The 22,000-nt window shown below is 33.8% G+C and overlaps 12 protein-coding genes and 2 pseudogenes across 14 annotated transcripts, besides 1 other annotated feature; 9 read left to right on the plus strand and 5 right to left on the minus strand.

Annotated features, from left to right (window-relative positions):
• Positions 1 to 19,882: part of a mobile genetic element that runs on past the window's edge.
• TVAGG3_1027130 (uncharacterized protein) lies at positions 3,042 to 3,254 on the minus strand (the record flags this gene model as incomplete). Its single annotated transcript, XM_051255055.1, has 1 exon — positions 3,042 to 3,254. The coding sequence occupies one exon, from the start codon at positions 3,252 to 3,254 to the stop codon at positions 3,042 to 3,044; it is 213 nt and encodes a 70-aa protein (XP_051080629.1).
• Positions 3,833 to 4,059, plus strand: TVAGG3_1027140 (organellar and viral DNA polymerase type B; the record flags this gene model as incomplete). The annotated part of the gene is made up of 1 exon (XM_051255056.1): positions 3,833 to 4,059. A coding segment is annotated over one exon (227 nt), but the record flags the coding sequence as incomplete, so codon positions are not given.
• Positions 4,334 to 6,835, plus strand: TVAGG3_1027150 (phage tail repeat-like family; the record flags this gene model as incomplete). The annotated part of the gene is made up of 1 exon (XM_051255057.1): positions 4,334 to 6,835. The coding sequence occupies one exon, from the start codon at positions 4,334 to 4,336 to the stop codon at positions 6,833 to 6,835; it is 2,502 nt and encodes an 833-aa protein (XP_051080631.1).
• On the plus strand, positions 6,895 to 7,981 carry TVAGG3_1027160 (annotated as a pseudogene). Its single transcript has one exon. A coding segment is annotated over exon 1 (1,087 nt).
• On the plus strand, positions 8,500 to 10,812 carry TVAGG3_1027170 (uncharacterized protein; the record flags this gene model as incomplete). The annotated part of the gene is made up of 1 exon (XM_051255058.1): positions 8,500 to 10,812. The coding sequence occupies one exon, from the start codon at positions 8,500 to 8,502 to the stop codon at positions 10,810 to 10,812; it is 2,313 nt and encodes a 770-aa protein (XP_051080632.1).
• Positions 11,083 to 11,556, minus strand: TVAGG3_1027180 (uncharacterized protein; the record flags this gene model as incomplete). Its single annotated transcript, XM_051255059.1, has 1 exon — positions 11,083 to 11,556. One exon carries the CDS (start codon positions 11,554 to 11,556, stop codon positions 11,083 to 11,085), a length of 474 nt encoding a protein of 157 aa, XP_051080633.1.
• TVAGG3_1027190 lies at positions 11,647 to 15,422 on the plus strand (annotated as a pseudogene). Its single transcript has one exon. A coding segment is annotated over exon 1 (3,776 nt).
• TVAGG3_1027200 (uncharacterized protein) lies at positions 15,503 to 16,360 on the minus strand (the record flags this gene model as incomplete). The annotated part of the gene is made up of 1 exon (XM_001323301.1): positions 15,503 to 16,360. One exon carries the CDS (start codon positions 16,358 to 16,360, stop codon positions 15,503 to 15,505), a length of 858 nt encoding a protein of 285 aa, XP_001323336.1.
• Positions 16,385 to 16,645, minus strand: TVAGG3_1027210 (uncharacterized protein; the record flags this gene model as incomplete). The annotated part of the gene is made up of 1 exon (XM_051255060.1): positions 16,385 to 16,645. One exon carries the CDS (start codon positions 16,643 to 16,645, stop codon positions 16,385 to 16,387), a length of 261 nt encoding a protein of 86 aa, XP_051080634.1.
• On the plus strand, positions 16,691 to 17,125 carry TVAGG3_1027220 (uncharacterized protein; the record flags this gene model as incomplete). The annotated part of the gene is made up of 1 exon (XM_051255061.1): positions 16,691 to 17,125. One exon carries the CDS (start codon positions 16,691 to 16,693, stop codon positions 17,123 to 17,125), a length of 435 nt encoding a protein of 144 aa, XP_051080635.1.
• Positions 17,153 to 18,727, plus strand: TVAGG3_1027230 (uncharacterized protein; the record flags this gene model as incomplete). The annotated part of the gene is made up of 1 exon (XM_051255062.1): positions 17,153 to 18,727. One exon carries the CDS (start codon positions 17,153 to 17,155, stop codon positions 18,725 to 18,727), a length of 1,575 nt encoding a protein of 524 aa, XP_051080636.1.
• On the plus strand, positions 18,758 to 19,228 carry TVAGG3_1027240 (uncharacterized protein; the record flags this gene model as incomplete). Its single annotated transcript, XM_051255063.1, has 1 exon — positions 18,758 to 19,228. The coding sequence occupies one exon, from the start codon at positions 18,758 to 18,760 to the stop codon at positions 19,226 to 19,228; it is 471 nt and encodes a 156-aa protein (XP_051080637.1).
• On the plus strand, positions 19,277 to 19,513 carry TVAGG3_1027250 (uncharacterized protein; the record flags this gene model as incomplete). Its single annotated transcript, XM_001323297.1, has 1 exon — positions 19,277 to 19,513. The coding sequence occupies one exon, from the start codon at positions 19,277 to 19,279 to the stop codon at positions 19,511 to 19,513; it is 237 nt and encodes a 78-aa protein (XP_001323332.1).
• An 860-nt stretch (positions 19,883 to 20,742) lies between the features above and the next one.
• On the minus strand, positions 20,743 to 21,964 carry TVAGG3_1027260 (uncharacterized protein; the record flags this gene model as incomplete). Its single annotated transcript, XM_001323296.1, has 1 exon — positions 20,783 to 21,964. One exon carries the CDS (start codon positions 21,962 to 21,964, stop codon positions 20,783 to 20,785), a length of 1,182 nt encoding a protein of 393 aa, XP_001323331.1.
• Positions 21,965 to 22,000: the final 36 nt, after the last annotated feature.

Below are 22,000 nucleotides of genomic sequence, written 5' to 3' on the forward strand. Positions count from 1 at the left end.
CTTTGGGTAGCACAACATCTTCATTGAAGAAGGTTCGACAAGTCTTATGTTAAACTTACTGACAAAGTTTGTTATACTATAATGCTTTGGCGGCGAATAATATGTAGTTTGAAAGACATAATATAGATTCTTCAGCAAATTCACTTATACTGGATTTTATAACAATGTTCTCACGAGACCAAATACCACCAATTGACAATCTTGTAAGCAATCCTGCTGAACCTTCTACTGTAAATCGTGATCGAGTAACATTCCACGAAGGTCATCTATTGACATCGTTGAGTCACTGTATTTAAATATTTTTCTTAAGCAATCGTCATTATCTAACCATGCAATAGTTTGAAGTTTTCATTCGAATATACATCTGCTTCATTAAATGTAAACCAACTTCTTTGCAGAGATGACTTTAAAATCTATTGAGTTTGTTTCAAATTATATGCTATGGTAACTTCTGAGGTAATGGATGTCCTTCCGCAGTCAGTGTTTCTCACTACCGTTTGAAGCTTTGTATTAAAAACTTTCATGTCATCTCCTGTATCTAAGTTCACAATACACAGCAACAGGGAAACTATCTTGCTTCTTTGTTTCATCATTATACCTCAAAAACATTAAAGTTCTTCAATAATATTGTTCTTCCTGCTGGAATACTTCGAACCTGTCTGATTTCAATAGCTTTCTCACCTCCTACATACTCTACCCAGTGTCTTGGATATTCATAGTATACTGACTTTCTTGAATTTTGGTTTAGGTTTCATCTAACATGTTCATAGTATATCTTTATACTCTTGTCAGTTAGACTCGGTGCTATGTTCTGAATATTTCTGACTTGCATTTTTAATGGAGATAAAATGAAGCATTTAATACATGACGTAGATGAAGACATGAATGAAACTACAGACAAACTTAACTCTTCCTTATTCTTCCTTTCAGCAAAGATTATGAGTTCTGTTTCAAATGGTGTTATTTCTATTGTGGAAAGATGGGTTCAGGTAAGACATTTAACCTCATTCGTCATATACTCATAACAGAACGTTTAGGAAATGACTCATATTATGACCAAATCATTATATCAGCAACTTCAGACTCTATGGACTCAACAGCGAAAACATTTATGTCAAAAGTTCAAGCCTCTGTCGTTAAAGTTCCAGACAGTGAACTCATTGAATTTCTTCAACGTTACATTCGACGTAAGAGGAAATATTATGCCATCGTTGAATTATATACAGTCAGGAATGCAAAAGACTTCTGAGGAGATGGAAAGAAATTATTGACAAACACCACTTACGTCAGTACTCAGGAGTTTACGATATGAAACGACTGACAAACTACATTCTATCAAAACTTTCAAAATACCCCTTCAAAAAATATCCTCAAACACTCTGCTCGTTTGCGACGACTTCGCCGGAAAAGGTTTAGTTTCAAAGCCTGACTCACCATTAGCTAACATCATAACTAAAGTCAGACATTACCATTTAACTGTAGCAATACTTATGCAACATGGAGGTTTTTTAGCTTTAAACATAAAACGTCTCATAACTGACTTCGTTATCTTTCAAGGTTTCTCACGCTATGACATTGAACTCATTTGGAAACAGTCAGGTATAACATTACCTTTTGAAGAAATTTGGGAAGCATATAAGTCTCTCATCTCTCCTCGTTCATACCTTGAGATTCATATCATGACTAATACCATTAAAGTCAAAAATATTCCATGGGAACGACCAACATTGTTTTAAAGTTTAACCTTCAATTGACTGATGGTAAACAAATTCCATGCATCTCTGTCGCCATTTCTGTTAATATTTTTGCTGTCATTCATATCATCCACTTCCCCATCCGTTAGCTTTTGAGGATATGCGTTAGAATAGCTGTTCTTAAATGAAGGCTTTTCACCTTTGAGAGCATAAACTCTATAACTTTCTGCATACTTTATGTTTGAACCTCCTGAGCCATCATTGACATAAATTTTTATAGGCTTCCACCCTTTGTTCATGTTCCTGCTTCTTCCCTTAGCTCTTTTGTTCAGTAGTTCTACATCTTTATACACAGCACCTGTCTCAGTGAATTCAACAATATTTTCATTCGTTAGCTTTACATTCAAAACCCTTGTCCGAGTATATTGTTCATTTCATACATATAAAAGGTTTTTATTCTATATGAAATGAGAAGCAAATCCATCTTAGCTGGTGCCGTTAATGTTCCAATTGAACCAACATCAAATGTTGACTCACGAACGACAAACAATATTGTCATAAAGAACTATAGTTCAGAGTGTTTGAAAGAACCAGAACCAGAGCTGAAATCCGGTGAATTTAAACACAGCTTCAAACGCTAACGCTACATCAGATGTTAAGTTAGAGTATCCACCACTGGACCAAATTCTTTCAAGAGAAGCCAACGACAACCCTTACACAAATGCTCAAACAAATCCTTCAGATAACGTAGACCATTACCTTCTTCAGTTATACCAAACAATTTTACTCAAAGACGATAAGAAGCTTTTGACAAATCTTATATAAGCAAGAACCAAATAATTCTAACAAAGGAGGACCTTGAAAATGTTATATCACGAATAACAGGGAAACAATGTGTCATTGACTATCTCGACCCTGAAATCGAATGCTGTGGTCAAACGCCACCATTCATGAAAATAGGTAACATCCGCATCATTGAAACACCAGGAACTACAGGAGTTTTAAGTATAAATATTCGAACGAGTATACAAAACTTTCAAACAGAATATAAACTTTTGTTTGAAATATGTTTTTAGTAAATTAAAGCAGTCAGGAGGGCTCTTTGAGGCCATCTTGGCGCTTTGCGCCGTCAGTCAAAAAAATTTCAAGTTAGCAATTTGTAATATCTATCCAAAACTTCTTCAACAGTATCGAACTCATCTTCATAATGCAAACCTAATCTTATTGACTTGGTGCAGTTTTCACTAACACAATATTTTTCTGTTCTCTTGACTGACATAACTAATTCATTTGTTTCATCAAACAGCAACAACCAAAGTTCATGACCTAATACATAACATTCATACTTTATATTTTTAGCTCTGAGTTCTCTTGTAAGCTGTTGCATTTAATATTTTCTAAAAAGTCAACTTCAACAGTCATTCGCACTGGTGCCTTCAGTTCTACAGGCTCTCCTTGAAAGTCAACAAGTCTGAATTGCATGTCTTTCAAATTATGAGGACTAATGCGAACCCATTTACCTAAATGAGTTGCTATGACAGGAACGTTTGGAATGAACATTGAATTGACTGCATAACAGAAGGATTTATATTCTACTGAACCTTTACTATTAACTCCTGAAATGCCTGTGACATTAGCTATTTTAGACTCAATGTACAAACAATTACCATAACATACGTATGGAACAGATTTCATCTCAATCGTTTTGTCAACACTTTTCAAAGGAAATGTCATATGGTATGCACCCAAAAGAAGTTGTACTCTATGACTCATTCTTGGTATCTTAAACTCCTTCGCATAACTGAACTTCAAAACTCCTGCAATAAGTTTAACATTCATTAAGTTTTCTTCGTTATCCTTGTTTATTGTAGTATTTATGAGAGCATTTAACACTCCAGCTAATGTTTCCATCTTATATTCTACATTATTGTGAAATCTTATTTCGTGCTTCTTTCCATCTATTTCAATCTCCATGAAATCTGTTTCATCTGTTATAACGAATGAAGCGATAGTATTGAAGTCAACCATTCTGAATGCAAGCGCCTCATTCTGTAGACCTAAGTTTGTTTGTAGCTTTACTGTCCCGTATTCGTTTGGGTCTGTACTTTGCAAATAGAACAACATTTTATTCTCATTAAAATATGAGTATAGCTGCATATGCGTATGAAGCTGACAGAGCTAAACGTTTATATTTTGGTCAATACTCTCTCACACTTACTGACAAATATATTGTTATCACTGATGGAAATACTGAGAAATACATAACATGGAAGGACTATGAAAAGTTTGACCCTATTTTAACTCCATGTACTATGCCGTTTATAAAGGACGGTGAAATTATTGAAAAAGATAATACAACCGTATATAGGTCTGTTTATGAAGCATTAGAATATATGTTGAATCATAACCCAAAAAGATTTGACCCAAGCACTACACCATGTGCAATGCCTTTTATTAAGGACGGTGAAATCGTAAGAGTTCCGGATTCAACGGTTTACACAGCTGTTCAAAACAGTTTACAAAACATTTTAGCGAATATCTTTAATTCAGAAACTACAGAAATAAAATTACCATATATAACAGATGCTAAAGAAATTAAATCAAAAACGACAACATTATTTACGTCACTTAATGATTTAATGACTTATATCATTAATATTCCTGCACCAACTACAGCATTTGATCCAAACTCGACGGTTTGCAGTGTACCTTTCATAAATGACAGTTCATTAATTACTTTAAGGGATTCGACAGTAAATGAATCATTAAAGGCGTCATTAATGAAAATCATTGATTTTAATTCATTCACGAATACATATAATTCATTCATTAATGTTTCATATGCTTCTAAAGAAGGTGAGCCAAAAACTATCGATAAAGCGGTGTATGAAATAAAAGCATCAACGACGAAATTGAATTCGTTAACTTTTGACGGTGATAGTTTCGTTAATGACATAACATCGGGGAAAACAATTTTAACGAAAGAATACTTAAAATCTCATGTTAGTGAGTTCGTTGAAATTGAAAAAGAAGGTGGAATTAAGTTCGATCCACTGAATTTCATTTTCAGCTTAGCGAATGCGGGTGTTAGTTTCGCTGAATGGACAACTATACAGAGTGAAATAAATGCAATATGGACGTTTTTGGGGTCAAAAGCGGGAATGGGTGAGCTTGTAAATGCTGCAAGAACATTAGGTGAAACAGGAAATTTTGTAGATGGTTTTAAAAGACTTGTTTCAAATGTTTTAACAAACACAAAGAAATTATTTAGATATACCGTACATAACGGACGGATTTTCGAACAGATAGCAACAAACCCTCCGGTTATGGCTGCGTTGATGATGGTTAGAGATATAAAACCACGTAACGACGGGAACGAAGAACATGAACAACAGGATACTGGTCGGGTTATTCGAGACATTAAAAACGTGTATCCTGAAGTTATTGATTTATTTAGAGGAGTTAATGATTCAATTTCAAAACATTCTATAACCCTCGATGAAGAGAATAAATTAACAGATTATATATTCGTCATTATTGCAGAATTAATGAAGAGAATAAATGAAAAAGGAATTGGTGATATCATTAATGTCAGCGATGTAATGATGAAAAGAAATTTTGACTCATTATTTACAAAACCGAAAACAGAATATAGTCTTTATGACGTAATTACCGAATTAATGAAAAAGATTAATGATAATAAGAGTTCTGGCGGAAGAGTTGAATTAGAAGTGAATGATGTTAATGAGAAATTAGCCGAAAAAGCAGACAAAAATGAGCTTTTAGCTCTGAGTGATAAAGTCAAGAACCACGTTCATTATATAACTTCAGACGAACAGATTATAACGGACTACCATGGATATTTAACACGAAGTGATGAAGCGAAGACAAAAAATGTTAATGAAAGAAGATATAAATACATTCGTGCTAAAGGTTATGACATAAGCTGTACTGTACAGTATGATGTAGCTAAAGCACCAGAAGCATTTGGTTATACCGGTGAAATTTATGCCTCTACTTTCAATGTTAACGGTGTATTAGTTGAACCAAGATTTACTTTGAGAGTTAAGGCAAAAATAACGTTTGAAGATGCTATTAAAAGTAAAGCTGACAAAGTTGAACTTGAAGCAATGAACAAAGTTTTGAAATCTCATAAACACAATATCTCTGATATAAATGAACTTCAAGCTACATTAAATAGTAAAGCTGACAAGAACCATACACATAAATCCTTCACTACTGTTAGAGCAGACGACATAATATTGAACTATACCCTTGGTTCAAGTGCACCTTTAGAGAATCCGAGTACAAGCGTAAAAGATACACTAAACAATTTAGATAACAGATGTATGAACATTGAAGGTCATGCCAGAAACTTTGAAGCATATGAACTACCAGCAATGTTAGATAAGAAAGCCGACAAAACTTATGTAGATGAAAATTATGCAAAGAAGTCGGAAGTAAATGCTGCGCTTAATGGAAAAGCCGACAAGAACCATACACATGAAGAATTTCAAACAATCAAGATTAAAGAAATTAAAGCATGCATCGAAATAGTAACAAAAACAGGAAGAAACGGTGCAACTGTACAAGAACAAAGAATTTATCCTCCTACTTTTCCTAATGGTTTAATAACAAACAATATAAATATTGTAGAAGGCAATAAAGCTATAAACGTTAAACATGAACTTCTAACAATGAAGGCCCAGATTCTTCAAACATTATATCCCGTTGGTTCTATTTATACGTCAATGAATTCAACAAATCCAGAAACAGTTTTAGGTTTTGGTACGTGGGAACAGATTGTAGACAAATTCTTATACTGTGCTAACTCTTCAAAGCAAACAGGGGGTTCGAAGAAAATTAAAGAAGCAAACCTTCCACCGCACACTCATACAGGAACTACAAACTTTTCTGGCGACCATAGCCACTCATTAAGAGACCACCCATTATACAACTCAGAGTATGAAGCTGGCCATGACGTTTTATCTCCATCTTATAACAATTCAGCAAAAAAGATTTTTCGACCAACTGAACCAGGAGGAAATCATTCACACACTTTCACAACAAATCCAACAGGCTCGGGTGAAGATTATATGCCGCCTTATATGACAGTTTATGCATGGGTTAGAACGGACTGAAAGTCCTGAGCTCCAAAAGAGCGAACAGCATGAAATTTACTAAATTTAACTTTACATAAATGAGCTTGAAAGAAGTATTCGAACAACATCCATGGAGGTCATTTAAGAAGTTCAATGAAGCTGCAAAGAGTTGGGGATTTACTAACAGAGCTGAAGTGAAAAGGTTCTTTGACAAAAATGTTGTACATCAAACAAAAATAAACCCTTACGACTACTTTTTACCAATTTACTCCAACGCTCCTGACGCATACCAATTTGACACTCTCATTCAAAGCAGAAAAGGAGGACATAAACCATTCCTCATCTTCATTAATGTTAACACTCGTAAAGCATATGCATATTCAATGAAAAATAAAGGAACTCATGAAGTGTTAAGAGTTTTACAAAAGTTTGTAGCAGAACATAGCCCAAGTACTTTAACATCAGACCAAGACAGTGCATACCTCAGCAATGAAATCACAGATTTTCTCATTAAGCATAACATAACTCACTACACTACTGAAGACCATAACCATAACATACTCGGCATCATAAACCGCTTCATAAGAACGCTCAGAGATTTAAACCAAGAGCGAGACTTTACCGAAGAAACAATGAAACATTTTCTCGAAGTATATAATTCCTCAACACATTCTACAAACAGGGCATACACCAAATTCAATGACACAACAACAAGAAGAAAAGTATATACAAAAGAAACGAAGCCAAACACAAAATATCAGAAATTCAACACAATTTACCCTCATTCCTGGTACAAAAGTTCGTGTAGTTCTTGACGACAAGCCGTTGACAAAGAAACGTTTAAGGTTAAGTAGAAACTATTATATCGTAGACTCTACGCAAGGTAATGGATATCTTATAAAAGCTGCTGACGACTCTATTGCGTTTTACCCTCGACATAAATTAGTCGAAAGTAGTAATGGCAAACTTGCTGAAACCATTGACGAAGCAAAGCGAGGAGTGGTTATTGAAATACTTGGCTACAACATAAACGATGACACTTATAAAGTAAGATATGAAGGAGGCGTTGAAGATGTTATACCATCTAAGAACTTGAGAGAGTCAAAGCCAACACATCTGGGACCATTAGAGCGGGAGTACTGGAAAGACAAAAATATGCCAGAAAGAATAAGAAAATTCTTCTAAACTTTTTCATTAGATGTAAATCAGACATGAATGAGAACAGTCATGATATCATTAATGGTACCATTTATTTTAACATAAAGACGCAAAGCGGCGAGGACGAAGTCCATGACCAAAAATAATGTTTAGGGTAGATGGTTAGATCTAACCTCATTTCTACCCTCTTGAATTTTCATGAATTTTATATATTAATGTTTTCATAAATACTGAGGGTGTCACTACGTCACCATGTGTCACTCGGTTAATTAACTTCTCTGAAAAAATGAGACAACATGACATTTTGACAACATCACTGGAAATATATTTTATCGTTAATGTTTACATTAATGGTTTCAGGTTATTCAATAATTAATTATTTTTGAAGAACTGAGGGTGTCACTACGTCACCATGTGTCACTCGGTTAATTAACTTCTCTGAAAAAATGAGACAACATGACATTTTGACAACATCACTGGAAATATGATGCAGTCCAAAAATAAAGTTAGTTTTAAAATTATTTTTATTTTTTATTCCTATATAAATGACGGCAACAAACAACAACAGCAACTATATCGTTTCTGATGAAAAAGTTATTGATTCATTAGCTGAGGAATTAGTTGTGGCAGAAACTAAAACCCTCAACGAAAGAATTGGTGAAAACAAGATTGATTTACATAACTACCTCAAACATGATGGAGGAAGAGGAAGGAAAACTGGTATGGCTTTATTAGTAAATAAAATTTCAAATTTAACGATTATAGATGTTGATATCAATAAATCGTACAATGATGAACTTAAAGAAACAGTTAGAAAAGATATTTTATCAAAACTTCCGGATAAAGATGTTATCGTTAAAACCGCTTCAGGAGGTCTTCACATTTATTGCAACACTAATTTCTTCTATGCAGTTTCGAACAGAATGATTAAATGTTATTCCTGCAATGATTATGATATTGATATAATGACTTCTATGGATGATTCAAAGCGTTCTTTAGTAGTTATGGCTGTTTCAAGAGTTCGCAAGAATGCATCAGAACCAATCAATACATACTCATTCATTCGTGGAAGTTATGATTCAACATTAACTAGAACAGTGAATGATATATTAAATGATTTGAATATTAAGGTAAGAGTTGAACAGAAGAATGAAGAAATAAAGAGTATAATGAATGAAAACAAAGATGTAAACATTGACGATAAACTTGCCCAGAGCATAGTTGATGGCATCAGTGATTTTGAAGTACATAATGACGGTGGAAACATGAATTTAGAAAAAGAAATAACATTATTCACACTGTTTCAAGCAATTAATTCGTTATCTAATCATTTGATTAATGAAGCATACGATAACGTTTATAACTTCTGCAGTTTAACAGAAAATGCAAAAAGTAATTTTGAAAAAGCACGTAGTAGATATGCACATTTAATGACTTCTCCATTTGTTTTGGTGAAGATTCTAAAACTATATCAAAAGGAATATTATGATGAATACGTTTTACCTTTATTACGTAAGCCAAAAATAACATTTGATATCAAACTTGATGACTCGTTTTTGATAACAGATATTAGACGCAAGGCTGAAAATCATCAGTATAAAAACAGTTCTGAAGTAATTGAGGATTTATCACGTGTAATCCGTTTTGTAGATTGTGGAAACAAATACTTCATTCAGAAAGATTACAACATACACGACAAAATGAATCAAATATCATTCGTTCTTCAATCAAACATGAAAGAGTCACTCAAAATGATTAAATTATTTAAAGAAGAAGGTAAAACCATAACAGCCTGGGACGTACTATTAAATCAATTATCCTCATTAACCGTTAAGGGTGTTTGCTTTAAATCTGATTCCCCAGATGTTTTCTCAACGTTTCAAGATTATAAATACAACATTCTCGAAAAGCCTGATTACTCAAAAATTGAGATGTTTATGAATTTCATTAAAGAAGCCATTTGTGATAATAACGATGAAGTGTATAAATACCTACTCGACTGGATTGCATCAATGATTCAACATCCTGGAATCAAGAATGAAACAGCAATTATTTTGAAAGGACTTCAGGGAACAGGTAAAAACAGATTTACAGACATTATTTCTGAACTTCTCGCCGGTTATTCATGCAAAAACATTACCGAAATAGGTGAGCTAACGGGTAATTTCAATTCAGTAGTTGAGAATAAAATGTTTCTTGTACTTAATGAACTCAAGAATGTAGGTGAAGATAGACTCGCAAACTTCAACGCTTTGAAATCAATTATAACGGATATTGAGATTAGAATTAATGAAAAGAATCAACCCAGAAGAACTGCTCAGAACGTTGCAAACTTCATTTTCGTAACTAATAACGTTTACCCTGTCAAAATTGAAGTTGGAGACAGAAGATACGTAGTTTTAAGGGTTAATGGTAAATTTAAGGGTCAATTTGATTACTTCAAGAATTTGATGAATTCATGCACAAAGGAATTTTATGATAATTTACTGACGTATTTTATGCAATATGACCTTTCATCATTTAATGTACGAATCATACCGATGACTGAAGCCAAACAAGATTTAATTGAATTATCAACAAATCCTTTAGATGTATGGATAAATACACATTATGATGAATTGTGTGCAGGTATGACGTGTAAAAATGCTCTATTCTGCAAACCATCAGACATGAAAGACAAGAATTTCCAAATGAGTATTAAGGATAAATGTGATAAGAAACAGAGAAGAATAGATGGTAAACAAACATGGTGTTATGTTTTGAAAGAAGAAATGAAAGGATTATATAAACAGGTTGAACCAAACGATAATGAGGATTCATTTACTGACGATGAAATACCTGTAAATGAAGCTTTATAAAGTATGATTTGAATTTATTTTTGCATTAATCCTGCTGTGTTGTCAAAATGTCATGTTGTCTCATTTTTTCAGAGAAGTTAATTAACCGAGTGACACATGGTGACGTAGTGACACCTTCAGTTATTCAAAAATGCTTCATAAGTGCCTTCCTCCTTAATCCTGCTGTGTTGTCAAAATGTCATGTTGTCATCATTTTTAAAAGAAGTTAAATAACCTGGTGACACATGGTGACGTGGTGACACCATCAGTTATTCAAAAATATATTTTTGCTTAAATAGCTTCAGGGTCTATTTCTTCAACCATTTCACTTCCTTCGTCAATGTCAATAGAAGCTTCTTCAACCTTTGGTATGAATTTCTGTATAACATCTTTGTTCGTTATTGTCTTCAGAGATGAAGGATAATATTTCACATTTGTTTCACCCTTCTTATATTCTTTCTGTTCGGAAAGATTTAAAGCAATACTGAAGAAGTCAATATTAGAGTTCTTTATAACAGTATAATGAGTATCTTTGACATTCACGAAGAAACTCTTTTGTTTCAAAACTACTGCTAACTCTTGTGAAGTATAACGTTTGCGGTCAATGACGATAGCTAATGGTCTGACATACTGACCAAACTTAGATTCTTTCACAAACTTCTTGTTAAAGATAACATTAACATTTGAAGCATTATTGAACTCATTCTTGATGGCAGTAGCGAGAGCATTGTATGAAAAGAACTTGCAATCTTGCATGTGTTTCATTAAAATAAAAATATTAAATATTTTGAAAAATAACTTTAAAAAAATCTAATCTAATTTTTTCAAAAAATATTTTTTTATTTCCTACTAAAGATGTATCGGAAGTTGTCTAAGTTAGAACACTCGGAAATAAAACAACTTCTTACAGAAGCTAACATAGATGTTGCAAAACATTACGCAACAAACAAAAAAGCACTCGCTGACTTCATTAAAGACTATAATGGTGCAATAAGTTATGATAGAATTCATGAGTTCATAAAGCCGCAACGCGGCGAGGACGAAGTCCATGCAAGAGCATTTCCTTTAAATGACGTTGCTATTGACTTATATCATAGACGTTCAGTACCTCATGAAGTAAGAAGAGAAATGTTTGACATAACAAATGCAAACGTTGGTGAAACAAGAAGAAGAGACGACACACTGAAACAACAGAGAAGAGAGATGTTTAAGAGCGCTATAGAACAAGTTCGCAAAGCTAACGATGTCATTCGTTCCATTGACGACAAACCAAAAGAAGGTGAGAGATGGTTAAAGAAAGATGAAGAGAATAGGAAGAGAAATGTGAAGTCAGGCAATAGACTCATTGACTTTAACATCGAAGCTTTAGATGAACCAAACAGAGACTACTTACACAAACATTTCGGTAAGGTTTTCATGAGACTCTTAGAGAAAATTAAAATAAACTCACAACAGAGATGGATGGTATGTTATAAACTTGGTGGAAAGTATGAATGTTCTACGTTAAACCTCAATAATATTGGAACATTACTACATCAGCTCTTGAAGGAGAACTTTATATCAGAGATAGAAGCAAATGCTGCAGGTATTGTTGAAATGCACTATGACTTCTTCTTGACAAACATAAAGAATCTTACTGAAATAAAGATATATGATTTAACAGAATATGAAGGCTTAACGATGTCAGATGTAAAGAAAGGCAAACCAAAAAAGAGACCATATAGAGATGAAAGCACACTGACAAATGACCAGAAAGCCATTTTGGAAGCTCTTAAGCAAACAGGAAACCCAGCACTTATAGAAAGCTTTTGGAAAGATAATGGTGAAAAGAAGTTTTATAAGAAGAGAGAAGCGGTCAGTTCTGGAAGTATCTTTGCACATTACCTATAAATCTTGAACGCTACCAAATCTTCAATGAACTGAACAAAAGAACTGCAACACTTATGACAGAAGATAATTGTTTCGTTTATGCTTGCATTCAGGCTGGAGTAATGGAGAGACTATTGACCACATGAGAGAAGTCATTCGTGTTAGAGACTTTCCTCAAAGTAAAGTACAAGAAATTTCTGACGCAACAGGTATAGCATTTAATGTTACCATTGGTTATTTCAATGACTCAAGACATAATGAAATAAAGAGATACATACCAAAAGAATGTAAAACTATTCGAACTATTGACTTACTTCTTGTTGAAGACCACTACATGCAAACGAAAGATTACCAATGACAAACATATTTCATTCGCAACTATATAGAAATCTTGAAGGAGTGTGGGAATGAACATTGAGAAACAGATGAAGATTTATACAAAGAGAGAAGATAAATATGTAGTTCGTTATGATAGAACAACACCGTTATGGGATGTTATGAAAACATGTGGGAGTGCAAATATTTCGAACCTATTTCTTATGGAGAACTTTTCACATATACGACTGACTTATATAAACAGAACCTTGCACCATTTAAAGACTTGTCATATGCTCCAAAGTATTGTGTACAACTGAAGAAGAAAGCCGAGTCAAAAGAAGTAAATAAAAATAAGTGCAAGTTCATTCCTGAGCACGTTTTCTTTGCTGACTTTGAGTGTAGCACAGACGGCTTTCATAAAGCCTTTAACATCTGTTATGACAGTGAAGATGGTTCAGTGAGTGAAAGCATTTGGGGTCAGAACTGTGCAACAGAATTTTTGGAGCGACTTCCTGACAAGAGTTTAATATATTTCCATAACCTCAGTTATGATATAAACTTCATCTTAAGACACATGACAGAAGTGAAAGGAACTCCCATCATTAAAGGTTCACGAACAATGCAAATAACTGGCTTATATAAAGGAAGGGCAATTATTATAAAAGACTCTTACAGTGTTATAAATAAGAAGCTTAAACTATTTCCTGCTATGTTTAACTTACAAACAGGACCGAAAGAAGTATTTCCATATAACTACTACAGCAGTGTTTTGTTAGCAAATGACAACAGAACTGGTGTCATTTCTGAAGCATGTAAGTTTGTAAAAGATATTGATACGTTCATGAAAAACATAGATTCCATCAAAGGTTGCAGAATAGATGAGAACCACTTCGACTTAGAAAAGTATAGCACATTTTATTGCAAACAAGATGTAAGAATTTTAAGAGAAGGTTTTGTTAAGTTCCGCAATGACATATTGAAAGAATTTGATTTAAACGTTTATGACTACGTTAGTATTTGTTCAATTGCTAACAAATTATTTGAGAACAGAGTGTACTTCCCGAATGGAAATTTATATGACCTCTCAAATAAACCAAGAGAATTTATTTCACGCTGTATTCAAGATGGAAGATGTATGCTGTCAGATAACATTAAACAAAAGAGCGAAAAGAAACTCATTGCTGACTTCGACGCTGTTTCATTATATCCATCAGCTATAGCAAGACTTTATACTTTAGAAGGTATTCCAAAGGTTATGAAGAAAGAAATGTTAAGCACAGAGTATCTCATGAGACATTTATTCGATGACGACCAAAAGGAACCCATTGGTGAAAAGTTTATGTCTGGCTTCTTTGTTCTCATTAAGATAAAAGAGATTGGCATACATAGACACTTTCCTTTAATAGTTTGTGACCCTGAACTAAATCCAGAACTTAACGTTCCCAGAAGTTCAAACACTTGCTGTTTAATGTATGTTGACCATATAACATTACAAGACCTCATAAAATATCAAGGTGTCAAATGTGAAGTGTTGCAAGGATACTATTACGATGGAAACAGAGATATTAGAATAAGAGATGAAGTAAAGAAGTTGTTGAGTTAAGGTTAAAGTATAAGAAAGAAGAAATCCTTTGCAAGAAAATATAAAGCTCATTCTGAACAGTATTTATGGCAAAACTATTCTATCTCCTATTGAGTCAAAAATAACCATAGTAAATGACAAAGATGCTATAAGATATGCCATCAGAAACTACAACCATATAGTGAAGTTCGAAGGTTTGGATGGTTCAGATAAAACTATTTTCAAGCTAACGAAAAGCATTTGCAGACACTTTAACTTCTGTCCACTTGGTGTTAACATTCTGTCTATGTCGAAGAGAATAATGTGTGAAGTATTCTGTACTGCTGAGGACTTAGGAATGGACATCTTTTATAGCGATACGGACAGTATGCATCTCTACAATGAAGATATCCCTCGTTTAGCTGAAGAGTTTGAGAAACGTTATGGAAGAGTTCTCATTGGTAAAAACCTTGGTCAATTTCATAGCGACTTTGCAGAAATCACACCTGGAAAACAAAGTTTAGCATACAAGTCAATATTTTGTGGAAAGAAGACTTACATAGACTTACTCCCGAATGATTTAAATGAAGTTGCATTTCACTGCAGAATGAAAGGCGTGAAGCAAGATGTTATTGCTTTAACCGCTAATGAAATGTTTCCTGACTCTGTTCAGTGTTTCTATGATGAAGATAAAGGTTTAATGGTTCCGCAAGGAACATATGACAAAGACTCTGAGTTCAGTTTAATGAAACTTTACAAAGCACTTTATGACGGTCAAGAGATTGGATTTGACTTATGTAAGTCATGTCAACCTTGCTTTGAAGAGAAGTTTAACTTCTCAATAACGACTAAAACAAGCTTTATTCGTAAGTTGAAGTTCTGAGGTCATTTATTTTTGTCAGCAATGAGGTCATTCGTGATAAAAATAAGCCGCTAGCGGCAAGAGCGAAGCCATGTGGTCATTTACAATACTGCGATGGTAGAGTTTAAGAGTTGTGCTTCAATGTAGAGACAGTCCTTATGGTCTGGAGGTAAGAACACTGGGCAGTTATGGTCATGAGTGGAGAACATGTCTATCCAAAACTCACGATTGAAGCCAGTTAATTTATAGTATTTAGGGTTAGGAAGTGGTGAAGTTCTTGTATGACCAATGAACTCATTTTCAACTCCCTTACTTAAGTTTGAATATAATATAGCTTGCTTTCTATCCCAAATACCTGGAAATCTAATTTCGGAAAAATCATTTTTCCTCGGAAGCATTGCATCATAATTGAAAACATTCTTGAAATCATCACTTGGTTCAGAGATTTGAAATCTTATACGTAATGGATTTTCTTTCTTTTTAGCGACTTCATTGAATGGTGAGAATACAATGAATTGACAGTCATGTGTTCCATCTTCATTTGGTACAAACTCGTAATGAAAAGCTATTAATCTTTCTACAATTCCTTCTTCTTTCAGTTGTGCAAGAAACTCACGTAAAGGCTGTAAAGTTTGTACTTCAATGTTAAACTTCTTTTGAAAATTTTCGTAAAATGTAATTATACAGTCTTCTAACGTTGTATCGTCTTTAAAGTATTTGTATATGTGAATGTTTTGGGCGCTTAAAGACTGTTCGTCATTTTCTATCTCGACTTGAAGTATAAAGTCAACCTTTCTGAAAGCACGTGTTATATACATATTTGTTATGCCAATGTACTTCTCTTCATTTATGTTCACAATCCAGTCTGTTGGAAACTTAAACGTTACTCTGTTCCCCTTTATTTTGACGTCAGGGTTTTCACTACTGAACGCAACAGATAAAGGTATTTGTCTATACATTTAGTTCGGATAAAAATAAACCATTTACTCTTTCTTTGCTTCAGCTTCTTTAGCTTTTGCTTCAGCTTCTTCTCTAGCTTTCTTCGCCAGCAAACGTGGGTTCTTTTGTCTTCCAGCAGCTAATGCAGCAAGTTGTTTTTCACTAAGTTTTCTCTTTGGTTTCTCTGGCTTTTGTTCTTGTTTTTGTTCCTTCAGTTCGGATAAAATTTGCTCACGAATTTCTTTCTTCAATGCTTCAACATCTATGACCTCTTGGGTCTTGTCCGTGGGACTTGTCTGAGTCATTTGACTGCAGATAAAAAACAAAATTAAAACTTTAACCGATGTAAAATGAGCTTGTCAAAATCAGAGCGAGAGTCTATTATATTAAATGACGCAAGAGGAATACAACATCCTTTCTATTACGTAAGTCAGAGTAAAGATGGTAAAATATACGTAAGAAAAAGAAAGGTTCCATTAGCGAATGCAGAAAGCGACAACATTAAGGTGTATGGCAAGGGTGAAGTCCACGAAGCCCATATAAAACCTTCTGTTCAAACTGAGCCACCAATAGAACCAGAAGAAAAGAAGCCAGATGTACTTTCAATAACAAACCAAGAGCTTATTGCAAAGTTCGTGAATTTCATTGAAAAACAAACCGAGTCAAAGAACCCTGACCCACCAGTGAAAGAAGTTGAGACAAAAGAGAATGTACAGTTCATTGAAAATGTCAAGAAACAACTTCCACCACGAATGCCAAGAAGAAGAGTGAGAATAATGAAGTAAATAGATATTTTTATCTGAAGTAAATACATGCAGAACGAACAGCTAAACGAATTTACTCCAGCAGAGCATATTCATCAGATTCGCTCATATTTCGATATCATAGACAATGCAGTTCAAATTGGTGACACTAATAGAAAATATTCTGACGCAAAGATTCCATCACAACCTGGAACTGCTAAAGATAACACATGGGTAACATTCAATCTCTCACCTCCTGGTGAAAATATGTTGGACCTTTACAATACATTCATTACGTATAAAATGGAAGGTCAATTTATTGTAGATAAAGAAATTGGTTCAGGTCCCAATAAAACAAACCCACCAGGATTTTGGATTGGTTTCGATGACGCTTTCTATGCAGTTGCTGGATATCAAATCCTTGCAAATGGTCGTATCGTATATTCTCAAGACAACGCAAGAGAAGAAGCATATATAACTTCAAACTCACAAACTACCGAACAAATAAAGAAAGTAGATGTTTTCTCAAAGACTCGACATGAAGATGTATGGAGTCATTCGGGAACATGCAGAACAGGACAAATTGTTAGTGGTCCAATTACAGCAGGAAAATCATTTGATTTTAAGCTTCGTTTAAGAATTCCTGTTAGAAGATTCCTTCCATTAGAAGCTATTCGATTTATTCCAGCTTTTGCAGGAAACATTCAGCTTAAAGTAAAGTTCAGTAGCGATGCCTTACAATGCACATCTATATCTGTAAATGATATCATTGCTTTCAATCCAACTCTTAAAGTTGCATTTGCTTCAGATTCAAATCCACCGACAAATAAATTTGTTCCATGGAATGAACCATTCACTATGATAACGAAGGCAGTAGAAGCTAGTGGAACAGTTACTATTACAACTGTAACCCAGCAACTATTTCGAACAAAGATGGATTTTAATGAATGTTTTATTCATCCAAAGTCATTCTCTTTAGACCCTAACATTTATACAGAACTTGTAGAACATTATACAAACGAGGCTTTATGTTTTCCTGTTAAAGTTATGGATTGGATTCCTATGGACGGTTCATTCTCAAAGAATACAGATAGTTCAAGTGCAACATTTACAGCAGCTTATACGCCTATTAATGTTAAAAGTATTTGGGCACTATTTAGAAAGAAAGACAACTATTATGTTAATTTTGAGAACCCTAAGTTTAAATATCTTCAGCTTTCCATGGGAGCTTATGGAAATATGCCTGCAGAACCTGAAAAATCATATGGACCTGTATTTTATGAAATGGTTGCGAACGCTTGCAATACAAACAATGATATGATAGGATTTAATGAAGATGTTATGAGGTCATTGGTGGATGATGGTAGTGTGGAACATAAATGGGATAGCTATGACAACACACATTTCTTATGTGGTTTTCCAACAGAAGTGGACTTTTGCTTCCAGCAAGGTCAAACATCTACTGCTCCAATAACATACAAATTGTCTGTTAAAGGACCTATTGAACTAGCAACTGAAAATGTACCAAAGCCACTTATTGGATTTATGAGGGATTGTTGCTTTGCCATTCAGGTGCGTGCTAATGGCATCCCCATAATAAGATTAGATGACTATAACTTAGCTACGGACGACAGTGAGGAATAAAGGATGAACGTTTATTTTTAAAGCTTATAAATGAGTTCTTCATCAAGCTCTCGTGAACCTTCACCATCTATGAAACAAATTTTACCAAACGATTATGGAGCACCTATTGAATATTTCTTACGAGCTGCACAATGGCAAAGAGCAGTCTCACCAAGGTTAGGTGTTCCACCAGCTCCTGTCAAAAATAGCATTTGGTCAAGTCCTTATATAAAATATGGTCTCCCACTAGGTTTGCTAGCTACAGCAGGAGCAGTTATGATGTTGAAAAGAAATAAAGCAAATGTTGTAAATAATACTGAAGTAGCTGAAGTTAAACAAACTCCAACACCTTCGCCAAAACCAACGTCAAAACCAACGCCTTCACAAGCAAAACCTTCAATGACTCCTGAACCTATGGAAGTACAAACTCCTGTTCAAAAGTCAACTCCTAAACCGACTCCAACATTTAAACCAGAACCTACTCCTCAAATAAATCGTAAAACTCCTGCGTTTCTTTACTGAAAAAATAACGTTATTTTTATTTAATATTAAAATTTTTATTTGATTGAAATGACAAATAAAGTCACTGAAGCAATGAAACAAAAGTTTTTGGTAGAATACATTAAATCAGGAACTATTCCAGAAGGTTTTTACATTCATACTATGAAGGATGGTAGAGTTCAGTTTAGAAAGATAAAGCAACCATTAGATAAAGAAGGAATTTTGAGAAAGATTAAACTTCATGAGGACAACATTGCTAAACTTAAGAAGAAGTTAGAAGAGTTGGAGAAAGGAAGAGAGTTATAAAGCAATGAATTCAACAAGGTGAAAAAACAGGTGAAAAAAGAGGTGAGATCTCACCACTTCACCTAAATTTATTTTTGTGCTATGTTTTCATATGTGTGAAGTCGTTAGTGAAGTCGTTAGTGAAGCACAGCAATGGGAAGAGTTGCAATACTTTTGTAAGTGAGAACGTTTATTTTTTACAGTAGTGAAGTCGTTTGTGAAAACGTTAGTGAGGTGAAGTGGTTGGCGGCTTTGTAAATATTTAAGGTTAAGTTAGTGTTGTCGTTTGTGTTGTAAAATATACATTAACGGTTTCGTAAAGTGTCAAATTCACATATAATGGGTAAGGAGGCTCGCAGTGCCTCCGTACACATGATATGTATACTAACTAATGCAATAGATTGCTATCTAAAAAATGCTACTAAATATGTCAAAGAATCGGAATTTGAAATAGTGGAAATACTTAAAAATCATGGTTCAGATCTACCATCGAATTATTATAACAATATAAACTCTTCTAAATAATGCGGAAATATTTACAAATCTTATTTCAAACCGGATTAACCGCATTCGATTTCTTAAAATTGAATTCAAATGAGGTTAAGTGCAATTAACGATTTAATGAAATTATGGAAATATAGAGCTTCTTTGATGATGAGATATTTGTCAAAGAATTGTCAAATTAATTCAAATTTTGAATTAATTTCAATTCAGAAGTAAATCATATTTATTATGCTTGCCATATTATCATTCCGCCTCTTGCCAGGTCAAAAGCCTATTCATGTTCCATGGCCGTTCCAATGCAAATCTGTAAGGAACGAAGAACTTGAAGAAGATGATGGTAACTTTGCAGTTTTCTAACAGAAACCGATTGCCTTTTTCCCTAAGAAGTGGATTAAGAGAATTCAGAAGAATTTTGATGAAGAGAGTAATTTTCCAGTTTTCTACCAGAAACCAATAGCATTCTTCCCAAGAAAATGTGTTAAGAGAGTTCAGAAGAATTCAATTCCAACTTTCCTTTTAACTTCATCTCGCTTGACTTCTGCAAATCTCAATCCCATGAAACCTCACTCAGTAACTCCAAAATTTATAATACATAGATACAAGTAACTTATTTAAAGAGTAAATATTCTTAATTTATTCCAAATACTGAGATTAGTTTTTCTTTCCTTCTCAAATAGTAATATTATTGAAATAAGCATATCTCAATGAGAAAAACATACTGATTTCAAGAAAGGTAATTAAAATTTAGAAATTATAAATGAATATACATATTTATTAATGAAATTATTAGTTTAATGATTCAGAAAGATCCCATAGCATTCTGTTATGAGCAATCATATCTTTTTCATCTGCAATACAATTTTCCGGACGAGTTAGAATGCAACCTAAGGCTTCAACAACTCCACCTGGTCCACATTGTGGCAGTGAATATATTCTGAGTCCACTTGAAAGCTTGTCAAGTGAACTTTCGCACATTACAAGAGAATATCCGAAATGTTTTCTCCATTTAGCAGCTTCTGGATTCGAATTTTCATATCGATTGACAATTGATCCATATAAGGCAGAAATAAACTCTTTTTCATATTCGTTTTGGGTTTCTGATAAATATTCCTCTAATTTCTTTGGTTTTACTGGAGATCTTAAATATTCAAGTTCTTCATCTGTCAACGGTCTTTCTTTTGTCTTTTTTAGTAGCTTTTTATAATCATCAACCAAATTTCCAGAAATAATTTTTGAAATTCTGTTCAATGTTGAAGAAATTATGCCTGCAATGTCATAAATTATCTTACTATTCTGCAATATATCTGATATATTTGTGTTATTAAATGGAGTATATAAAGATCTGGAAGAAAATTCTGGATTTCCAAATAAATTGCTGGAAACTACAACATTTTTGATCTCATTCCAAATCATCTTAGAGAAAGCAAGTCCATAGTTGTTTTCTCCTAAAGCTCTTTTTGTTGCTTCGGAAATTTTTCTTCCATCATAAGGCATCAAGTCATCCCATGACCAAATAGAGAAATGAAACTTTGTTGTGACCGATTGAGCACCTGTTTTCTCTTCTTCAGTGCCATAACTATAAGGAGACCAATTATAGCCTGCACAAAGACATTTGGTTTGTGTTTTTCGCATATGAATAATGCACTTATTGCAAAGATTACATATCTTATGAAAATATTCAGGAGAAAACCATTCAGGAGCAGGAAGATATAATTTTGAACTTAAATCGAGAACCATTACATGGAAGAATTTGGAATATGGACTTAAAACTGATATTACAGCTGGATTTTGGTCATTTTCTAACTTCTCTTCATATAATAAAGATTCTCTAAAAATTTGTGTTAATTTTTCTAAATTTACACAATCCTTTGGTCTCATACGTGCAGGTAACTGGAATCCTTGGCTATATCCTTGATCGCGAGGAAACAAAGGAAAAAGAGGACAAGTGACGAAATAATTTGGATTCATTATGATAAAATGGAGATCATTTTTATGGAATTTATA

Source organism: Trichomonas vaginalis, chromosome I (genome assembly GCF_026262505.1).
Source record: "Trichomonas vaginalis G3 chromosome I, whole genome shotgun sequence".
NCBI classification, from domain to species: domain Eukaryota; phylum Parabasalia; order Trichomonadida; family Trichomonadidae; genus Trichomonas; species Trichomonas vaginalis.